General features: G+C 43.1%; 1 protein-coding gene across 1 annotated transcript; it reads right to left on the bottom strand.

Annotated features, from left to right (window-relative positions):
* Nucleotides 1-445: 445 nt before the first annotated feature.
* FAM114A2 (family with sequence similarity 114 member A2) lies at nt 446-11,036 on the bottom strand. Its single transcript, XM_009959112.2, has 14 exons — nt 10,747-11,036; nt 9,953-10,164; nt 9,636-9,735; nt 9,074-9,169; nt 8,674-8,786; nt 7,576-7,710; nt 7,251-7,409; nt 6,498-6,621; nt 5,402-5,481; nt 4,594-4,719; nt 4,234-4,373; nt 3,410-3,482; nt 2,774-2,827; nt 446-2,037 (listed from the first exon to the last, which is right to left on the bottom strand). The coding sequence occupies exons 1-14, from the start codon at nt 10,817-10,819 to the stop codon at nt 1,939-1,941; spliced, it is 1,584 nt and encodes a 527-aa protein (XP_009957414.2). The 5' UTR covers nt 10,820-11,036; the 3' UTR covers nt 446-1,938.
* Nucleotides 11,037-11,138: the final 102 nt, after the last annotated feature.

The following is an 11,138-nucleotide window of genomic DNA, read 5'->3' as shown; positions in this document are numbered from 1 at the left end:
TTTAATTATTAAACTACTCTACACTAAAGCACTGTAGGTCAGTAGAATTTATCTGCAAGAAAAGCAGCTGCTGCTTCATAAAACCCCATTATCTTTATTCCTTCTCTTCTGTCATTTCTGTAAATTTTGGCTTTGCGGCAGGAGCAAAGCTGCCATTTTGCACTGATGCAGGAACTGGGAGCTCAGCTGTGGGAGCTCTCACGCCTCAGCCTGGGTTCAGAACCCTCTTTCCTATGAGGTGGTACCCTGCCCTGAGAAAAGCCCCAGTTGTCCTGGCCCCAGAGCAGCACCCAGCCCTGCCCCACAAACCACAGTCAGGGCTGAGGACAAAAAACCCCACAGTTCTTCCTTCTCATTTCGTTCATGCCCATTGCTGTTGTGATAGCTTTTAACTGAAACAGTTGCCAAAAGAAATCCTTTCTTTAATAATGCTATCAGCCAAATAAAGAAAAAAATACAGAGTTTATTACAGTGCAGATTTTTGTACCCCAGACACACTCCTTTCAAGTCTAGTTTTCTTTAAGATGAAAAAAATGCTCTCCCTTTAGAGATCTGATCAGTCTAACCACGACTAAGGCAAGGCTTTTTCCACATATATAAAATCAGAGGAGCATTAGCCAAAAGGTATTTTAATAATAAAAACACTTCTCTACTGCACAAATAGAGCAGAGGAATGCTAAGCCTTCAGTACAGCAGAAATGTGCAAGACCTGCTAAAACCCAGAGGATTTTCGAAACGGGATTTGAGCATCATTATTACCAATGAGCAAGTACAGAGGCAGGTGTGACACTCAGTCACCTCTGGTTAGCTATTCTGGACTTGTTGAAGTTCCATTTTAGCTGGGCATTTCTGCTCTTGTGATTCCAACAGAGGCTTCTCCCTCCCCAGGGGCAGGCTCAGAAGATAGAAACCGCAAAAAGCAACAAAGCAGGGAACTTCCACAGCACAAAGAAACAGACACCATATGTGGAGCAGCTTCTGAGACAAATCAGGACTCCCGCTAACAGAAACAAATTGCTTCCTCCCCCTTCCAAGAAGAAGGAGCATTCCATTGTAGTGTTTTTACACAGAAACAGGAGAAAAGCAGTATTTGAGTTTATGAACAGTCTGTAGCTGACATGTCAAGCTGCATTGAAAAAGGGGAACCTTCCTGCTGAATTCTCTCATTAAATTGCCCAAACACGAAGCAATCCCTTTTAGCCAGTTCTCATTTATTGCTCTAAAGCAAAGTACCCACATTCTTAGGGCCAGATCAGCATTTTCCCAGCTTGTGCTGAAGCAAGCACTCTGCAAGAGAATGAGAAACAGCACCCTAGTGAGATTCCCAGTCCCACATCCCTGAGTCATTAACAGACACCTTCAGGAAGCCGGGGCCTCTCTTCAGCAACAACGGCTTGATAAGGAATCCTCTCTGCTCTAGTCTTTCCAGCCTAGGAACTGCCAGGTTCATAATCATAAATATTTGCCTTTTCTTGCACCTCCTATCCAATATTCACTTCAACACCCACACAGAGCTATCAGGAACCTAATTATGTCTCTCTGACTTAAAAATCACACCGTAATTTTATCTAACTCTTTAACTAGCCAGCTGCTACTCTTTTCTCCAGCCTTGGAGAAGCTCTCTGGACTGTGAAGACAAAGAGCTCGTTAACACACACAGCAGAGGGATTTCAGTGCAAAGGTACGGCCAGTCCATGAAAACAGACGAGCAATCTGCACGTTAAGTCTGTCACGTTGTCCACCAGCCTGGACTATGCTAATCACATCTCTCCATGTGCTGTAAGAGCTGTCATTGCCAGACTGCATTTAATCACCGTTCTTGCAGCAGCAGCGATCAGAGTTAATCTTTTTCCCTTTAATAAGAGCCATTACATCATTCTCCAGCATGGAAACTACGAAGTGGGAAGGTCAAAGAGTTCTTAATTAGAAGGATTTTTATTACTGTGATAGTTCCGTTCTAGCCTCAATAAGAGAGATCTGCAGCACAGGCAGCAAGAGCTGGAAGGCATCTTGGATATATGAAGCACTGTTTGAAGCCTACGAAAACAAAAATCAAAACACACACGTGAGTAATTATGCTACGAATCAGCTTCACTAACTACCTACTCATTCCAAACAGCATTGATTAATGCACATCAGAAACGGAAGCCTAGTGCTTGTTGGATTTTTAAGGCTTTGTTCTAAAAATCCATTTAATATTGAGTTTTGGAGGGGCTTATGCCACTAGGCAAAAAAGGAACTGGCTTAAAAACTGCCAAACAAGAGCAGGTGCAATCCAAATGTAGGATACTGTTTTCAATAGCAGATGAGAAGAATTTATTCCAAAGTGAACATAAGCATGCTGTGGCAGGAAGGAAGAACATGCTAACAGGAAACACCCATTTCCTACCACACCGTGGAAGCTTACAAGCACTGAGAACCAGCTTCACAGCCAGGAAGCGTTGGGACTCTTGCACACTAATGTCTGAGCTTGTCTAAGGTTTGACTTTGGACACTTAAATTTGAGAAATCCAGACTGTTGAATTTAATATGTGTCTTCTGACCCATCACAACTGTCAGCTGAGAGCACATAAAGCTCACTCTTCACTAATTAACTCATCTCTTGTGCAAACCTACAGACATTTATTAAAACTTTTAAGTTATTAGGTAGGTAATCAGAATCTCAGACCACAGGTTAGAGAACTTGGCATGCATAAGGATACTGAAATGGAAAAAACCCAGCGTATCTATTTTTTAAGTATTAGCTTAAAGTTTTAACTTTAGCATAACTGACCTCCAAAAACACTCCAGTGATTAAGGGATTAAGCACGTCCGCTTTCTCTTTGACCTGCAGAGATCAGACATATATTATCCTGATTGAAAATTTGATCACATTCCTTCAAGCGAGATAAAGCTAAATCCTCAGTCAGTTCAACATCACTGTTGCTCCCTCGGCTACAGGAAGCCAAGTCACAAGCCGCAGAGGACCTGCCCTGTAGCATGCAAATAAGAACAAAGTACCCTGCATATGCCCAACACAAGTCATACATGAATACACACATTACATCTTGAAGTGAATTGTGGACAACTGGAGAATTCAGAGACAATGACATTATCTTCCGTAACACCTGAGTGTTTTGGAAAATCCACAACGGGATCACAAATCTTTTTCTTCTTCTGCCTCCTCAGTCCTGTCAGCACCAATTCCCACCCGCACGCTGCGCCAGGCTGAACGCAGCAGGAGGCATTCAAAAGCTCAGCACGCATTCAGCTGCCAGAATTTGGGGAACACTGACCTGGCAGATCAGTTCACAGGGAAAAAAAATGCATGTATAACCGTGCAAACACAAAAAGCACTTCATGGTGCAGATCCCAAGGCTGTAATCAACTAACCACGCCTCATTCTTAAGAGCTGTGGTGTAACTCTTACCCCTGCAGTCGTTAAGCACGTAGTAAACTCTTTAGAGAAAACTGACAGTTCTTTACACAGCACGATGGTCATTCTGGGGAAGAAAAGTGGGAAAACCAGGTAGTAAATACAGTCTACAAGAATAACTTTCTTTTAGCATTCCTCTAAAACACAAATACCTCGTTCCCACGCACATAAGGCTAAATTAAACTAAAACTGATACAGAGCACATAAACAGTGTATGAAGATCCAGAAGTTCCCCAAATAAATTAGGGAGGGGAAAAGCTGGAAAAATAAATAATTAAAGCAGTAGAACTGAAACAGCATTTAGAGGACAGACCCATCCCTTCAAGAAGGAACGGTACTAACTTGCTTTTTTTACTGACAAGTGTCATTTTCTGAATCAGAAAGTACTGCATATTTCATACACTTGCCAAGTATCTCCCGACGTAAAAGAAAAATCTCATGTTATGCATTATTGGTAAGACCAGTCTATTAATTAGTTGCAGTAACTTTACAATACCATGTACCTAACATACTAAATAATTAACAAAGAGGTAATTAAGAATCACTTTCATACAACTGCCTTGTCAATATTTTAAATGTCTGTCTACCAACCAACATAAACTTAGGGCAAACATTCTTCTTGGCTATATAAAAGCTTTCAAGTAGGGTTTCCTCTTTCTTATCAAGAAATGTGTTTAAGCTGGAAAAAGAAAGAGACAGCTGAATTCTGCTGGAAGGTAGCGATGTCACCCATTGCAACTCTGAACACACATGCAGAATTCGGTTTAAGTGGTATGGAAGTACTTCTATACTACACATGTACTAGGAGATGAACTTACTGCGAAAGGGACTTGGCTCTGTCTGTGGCTGTCACCTCTTGTTTCTGACCATGTAGAAACAAAGCTGCAGTTTTGTGAAACATTTCAATGGAGCATGCTGTCAGCTCAGCCAGGCTTCTTATGGCAAACGCATGAATATCCTGCAAGAGTTAAAAAGGTTCCCCAGGCCATAAAAAACTAGCAGCTTTTGTTATTTAAAACCAGCGAATCACACAAGGTACTATCTCACTAGACTGCCTTTTCAGACCTCAGAATCTGCACAGAAATAAAACCCCATAAACTCTGGGAATCGTAACTGTAACTCAGCAGCCAGGTAAACCCTCCGCGGTCAGATATTCTCTTCCTTCATTACTCAGTTACCTCTACTGACTTTTTAGCATCATGGTCACCATCTCTGGATTCTTCTTGGTTTTCTTCATTCTCTTTTTCTTCTTTAAGAAGACTATTGTTGAATCGTACTATCCATTCATGAGCAGATGTCCTCACCTGTATGAAGATGTGCCACAGCATTTAAAGACTGGAATGACATCCCCCCACCCACCACAAAACATGGAGTACTGGATCTCTCTAGAGGAAGGAAACAGCTACGACTCCTGAGCTAGTGAGAAGAACCAGGACAAGTGATCCTAGTGCCTTCAGGACTTTGTAGAGGGTTGGCTGCACTGATGTGGCTGAGGGCAGTCATTTCTCTAGCACCGGGTGCTGGAGTTTACCAGCAAGATCATAACTGACAGAGGTGCTTTAAAACCACGTCTGCAGAATGCTGCTGCCACTTGGTGGATCTGAAGGGTAGTGAAATCAAGGCAAGAAAGGTGATTCTTCCTCATATCAACTTCTGAACATAGTAAAGCGAGCTGCTCTGTACCAAGGGGAGGGCTTCAGTTCATGACTGTAGGTTGATTTCAAGGTGGCGGCTGAAGGCTTACTGCTCCCGGTCATCTTTGCAACCACTTATTTACTGGCCAGTGACAGGGCAAAGACACACTGGTGTCTACTGATTCGGAGCCAAAGACATTACAGAACATGATTTTGCCCATAAAGTCAAAGAAAAAGGCCCACCTCTTTTGCCAACCATTGTCAAAGGATCTAAAACACAGCTTGTTTTCATGCATTTGATATTTCCAGAAGCAAAACAGGACTGAGGAGCAGAAGATGGGGAATAACTCACCATGATCAGTTTGTCCGGCTTTGAGGAGATATGCAATTCTGAAAACAACTCTGTAACTTCTTTTGTGAACTCCTCATCTCCTGAAGGACAGGAAAGGTTAAAGAAACCACACAAAGGGCAGACAGAGGAATAAGCTGCACTTCAATGCACAACTAGTTCTGCACAAGTCTGCCAACTGTTTCCTTTATTTCTCTTTGAATAATCACCTCAGGCAAGAATGCATCAAACCTGGTCTTTTAAAATACAATTTATAAGGCAAGTTCTGAAAAGGTGGAGACACCACTGCCAGAAGGTTAGCTTTTGTTTTCCCAAGTCAGCTTTTGCAGCTAAGGTAAATATATATATATAGAGAGAGATAGATTTTTTTTTTTTTTTTTTACAGGCAGCATTTTACAACGCCCTAAGTTGTGTATCACCTTGGAAAGCCCGAAATGTCACTTAAAGCCTATGGTTCTCCTATTATATACGCCAGGGCAGATGTTAACAGTGGGGGGAAGGCTGTGAGATCCGTCATGTGCAAATATAAAAGAGACATTAAATGTTAAATGATAGCAAGTGCAGGTGTGTAAGCCCTCCCTGATGAGCCATTTAGGTAAAAGCAAAGCAAGAAATTTACATTTAAATCTGCATAATCCTCAAGAATCAGATGGCTTTTGTGTATGGAGGCACCTCTGAGTCTTTTGGTCTGTGTGGCTAACTCTCATTTAAAAACTAAATAAAAAGGCTCTTTGCTTTCCCACAGGTTGGACGATTCTATTCACAGTTTTTCCCTCATGGTCAGGAAAACCCAGCATCTCTTTGAATATGCATCTTGGCTCAAGGTCAGTTGTATGAACTGCCCAGGAGTAAAGCAACATTAATACTGCTCTGGTAAGAAATCGTTCCTGCTACAGAATTAATGCACAGCAGCTTTCCAAAGATAAAGGGTATTGCTACCTGTCATGCTCCTGGCCACAGACAGCTCTAGGATTAAGCATCCAGCTAAAGAATAACATAAGTTTGGCATCATGCCCACTGCTAGCAATCAGGGCTGGTTGGTTCTACACTGAGAATCTCATGGAAAACCAGCTTCTCCCAGAACCTGGGGCTCTCTTACCCTTCTTTTCTTCCTCTTCTTCTTCAAAGAATTCAGGTAAAGAAAATGCTTCCCTGAGTTGTTCCATTTCCTCCTTCAGTGTGCCCAACTCTTCTCCAGAGAGGGCATTTAGAACCAATTTCACCTGGTTAGGGGCAGCACAGCCAAAGAGAGAATCACAAATCCAAAAAGAAAAAGAAGCAGGGTGGAAGATGCAGCACTGGTTTATATTGCATGTAAAAACATCACATACTGATGGTAATGAGCAAGTGGTATTTTCCTACAGGAAGGAGGAAAGGGGAAAAGACCTATCTGTGAAGCCCCATTAGGTAACAATGGATTCTTAAGGAGCTACTCAAATTTCTGTCATAAAAAAAGGCGAATGACTTCTGAAATTGCATGCTGATCTGCCTTCCTCCCTGCCCCAAGACAGAGAGGACAATCTCTGCTGTGCTTACAATACTCTCCTCTTCTCCAGGCCAAGGCAGCAAACAAGTGGGTATGAGGAGAGAGTGGCTTGTGAAAAGTTGTTGAAGGCATGCAGGAACTGAGGCTAGTTGGGTAAAGAGAATGGCTTTAGGGGCTGATGACAGGACATAATGCTCCCAAGGTAAACACCAGATCATAACGCAGCTTCCAAAGTGAAGCTGTGTAATCAATCACTTCATAGCAAGTTCTGAGCACCTGATTTTACATGTATATACATATATTTCTAGTCTTTTTTCCCTGCTCAGCTGAACTCAAAATAGAAGGCAAATTGCTCAAGGCTGTTACCTTCGATTCACTCTCTCTGGAAAGCATCTCTAAGGCCTCCAGATGCGAAAGACCCTGGAACTCATCAAACAGTAACCCATAATGGGCTTTCTTCTCCGTAGCCATGGTAACCTCAGTAGCAGTCTGCTGCTCTTCTTTCTCCTTTGCCTCTCGTAAGACCTGAGAAAGAAAAGCAGAGGACTCGGGTCAGCGCCAGAAGATACAGAACACAGGAGGAGAAGGTTTTTGGTTCAATAGTAAAAATGGTCACTTAATGAGAGAAAAGCAAAAAGAAGGGAGAAGAAATAAGAGAAACCAATGAGGGGCTGATAGGGAACTGCCATACCTGAGATAACGTAGAGTTTCTGTTCATTAGGCCCTTTGTTTTTTTGAATCCAGGATCTCCCTCGGCTATTACATCCATTGTCTTTTTCCCAATGAATTCCAAGGCATCCAGCCCCCCAGTAACAACACTTTTTCCCTAGAAATCAGATTTCGATACAGACAGCATGTAAGACTCACAGAAGACTATACAACTCAAGAAACTGAATTGGGGGATTTATATCAGCAGTGTTATGCCAGACACTCACATACATGCCAAATTGGTCCTTGTCACCCTAAAATTCAACCCTAATTGACACAAAAAGAGCAGAAGGACATGGAAAGAGCCACAGTACGCTACCAGCCAACAGTTTAATATAGCACTTAGCTGCAGCAATCTGATGGGAAATACATTTTTATTTTGTGAACAGGCTGGCTCTCAGCACATTAAAGTATTAATGTATTTAGTTCTCACGCTTCCAATCAGAAAACGGGACCTGTGGGTTTTCATTGCTAAGTCTTGCTCAAGCCTTAAAAGCAGAAGCAAGCTTTCCATCTGCGGCTCTTTCAGATTCATGGGCAAATTGACAAGACAGCAGATCACAAAAGCACAGTTTCTAAGGGTAATGGGTTCCTTTGAAGTGCCTTTCTCATGGTCACAGGAGCAAGCTGATTTCCAAGCAATTTGAGCTAGTTTCACAGAAGTTTTTGAAGAGGAGAATGGATGTCATCTCTAGACAGTACTGTAGAACTCAGTGGAAATATTCCAGGAGCGAGGCTGACCCTGCATTTATCTGACTACTCTGAAGGAAGGGAGCAGAGATAACAGATTACAGAGGTGACATGCACAGGAATGCACGCACCACACCGTCCACCGTTAGGTTTTTTTGTTACACACGCATCAACATTTAATACAGAACTATCAAAATTGAAGAGAACTTACGCATCAAGTACCAGTTAGAAGCAAGGCACGAGATAAAGGTTGCATGAAGGCTGAAACAGTTTCTCACCGTATGTCCCACAAAAGTAAAAATTAAGCTTCCTCCTACAATGTTTCAGATGAAAGGCAAAAACCCCAATGCTCTCTTAAACCCATTTTCTCCTGCATTCCCAACTCACTCACTGTGCTTTGGACAGCAGTAGAGATGGTTGATAAAACTCCAAGAGCCCCAGCAATAGGAAAGGAACTGCCATCATCAGCTGCATCTGTGCTGCTAGCACCAGGATTCTCACTTCCTGCATTAGAAGGCAGAAAATTAAATTCCTCACTGCCCCCCTAAAAGATCCTGTCAGCTGCAGCGCGGAGAATAATCAACAAACACCAAGTGTCAGCCAGGAGCAGGGCTACAATTGGGATTATTTTCCTATCTACTTTTCAGAGCTAACAGGTAAGCAATAGAGTATTATTTTAGCACAGAGATATCTACCTCAATATGCAAGATGCAGAGTAAGGTGATGTTATTTTGGGGCTGATTATATTATGAGAAACATTTCAGTGTTGCTCTTATGAAGTAAAAACTGACCTCTTGTAGCATCTCTAGTCTCTGAAGAGATTTCACTAGGACTGGGGATCCCAAGGGTTGTTTCTGCTTTTTCTATGACATTTGAAATACCTTGACCTAGAGAAGACAGCAGTATTGCTTTAACCATGAAATACAACAGAAATCAGAACAGAAACAGGATTAGGGCTCCATATTGGGTTTTCCTATTCCGGATTCTTCCTGTTCAAGACAGTTTACTCAGCACTAAAACCTACTCCTCTCCAGTTTGCTTACCAATGCAATGAACTCGGGTTTCATCTCGGCTTTTAAATCAAGTTGTAAATACCAGCTGAAGACCAGTTTAAAATACCAGCTGAAAATTATGCAAACACCTTAAAAACTTGAAAGTCATTTTGTCTGGGCATATCTCCTTAATCTCACTGTACCTTTTGGTACAAACTTCCCCCATTACTTGAACAACTCTCTTGACATTTTCCCAGTAACTGCTGCTGTAACAGCAATCTCCCTCTCTAGAAACAAGCTCAAAAGCACTAGCTTGAGACATGTAGTCAAAATATTTATCAGATACCAGAAACAGCCTTACCTACAGTAGCTACAGTAGCAGACGCAGTTGACAGAAGAGATTTCCCCCAGCTTCCCCAGTACCCCCATCCTGTCTGAACTGCAGCAGGAGAATCTGAGACCTTTAACGAGGAAAAGCAGAAGAGAGCTATGTAGGTACTATGGTGAGGAGAGGAATGCAAGCAGTCTGTGATGCGTAGCTTTTGCACAGCTTTTTGTTGACAGAAAAACAGCAATGTCAATTTTCACAAAAGCAGCGAGGCTTATGATCAAAATTCTTCTGTGCATAAAGCCATGAAATGTGAAGTCCTGTAATTCAGAGCAAGCACAGGAACATACCTTGAGGGTTTCAGCTGCAGGCTTTCCTGTGGCAGCAGGCTGACTTGGGGGTTTGGGTTCAGGTCTTTTCCGAGTCATAGGCACAGGCTCAAGCTCTTCCTCTCTCTCTTCATTGCTCTCAGCACGGCCAAGTTCCTCTACTTTCTGTTCGTTTTCACCTTTGTAAGAGGTTTCTTCTTTCAGATTTTCACCGCTGTCTTTCTCAGACATGACTACAAACATCCATAGAAAGCAAAGCAGATAAAATAATCACTCCTTTGTACACTTTGACATTAGTTCAAAAGCATCACATTTGTATTTAAAATATTAAACACAACTATGACAGAAATCCCTTCATGTTGTCACACATACGCGCACAAACAGATTATGTTTTTAAGGGAGCGTGTACACCAAATTACGTCTGACTGGAGCAACTGTCACACTTGGAAGTTTAAAGTCCCACAGAAACACATAGCTTTATCTAAGCGACACACCCACTCCACAGGAAAGAAACAGGTTGCTAACTCTGAAAAGCAAATGAAAGGTACAAAATGTCCTCAGATAATTAAATCCACGACTTGCTTTGCCAAAAAAAAAGTGAAAACATATTGCTTGGGCCAGCTGCTTTGAAGGGTGTCAGATACAAGTGGAGACAGCTATCAGAAAGCCAGGCAGGTAGGGAGGCAGCAACTAGTTTGCTTCTGTATTTAGGACTGAACTTCGCCAGGGCATTAAAACCACCCAGAATTTGAAATGTGCCCCAGCTGCCACAGCAACCCGCCCCAGCATCGCACATCAGGGTTGACAGTGCCCACCAACAGGGCTGCCATGCTGCGGCCTGCTCATGGGGCGGAGGTTTCTCTCTCCTCCTGGCTTTGCTGGCAGCATTTCACCAGCTCTTGAAGTAACTTGAAGGCAGCAGCATCAGGCAGGGCCAGGCAGGGCCACGTCGAGCACCCCACAGCCCCCCAGCATCGCTGCCAGCCTGAAGCTGTGTCCCCGGAGCAGCGGCACTGGTGCAGTCAGGGCAGTTACCCCCGGCCACGGGATTTCCTTGGCTTTAAGTGAAGGAGGAGGACAGCACTACGGAAAGGGCAGCTCCGAGTGACGGGCTGGGGACCCCCACCCCATTTCCCCATGACCCCGCACCAACTCCAGCACCTCCCGGGCCCGGCCAGCTCCCACGGGCACCTGGGGCACCCCCTGC

Source organism: Leptosomus discolor, chromosome 10 (assembly GCF_034619465.1).
Source record: "Leptosomus discolor isolate bLepDis1 chromosome 10, bLepDis1.hap2, whole genome shotgun sequence".
NCBI lineage: Eukaryota > Metazoa > Chordata > Aves > Leptosomiformes > Leptosomidae > Leptosomus > Leptosomus discolor.
Note: the sequence above shows the minus strand (reverse complement) of the source record. Positions and strands in the feature narration are given on the sequence as shown.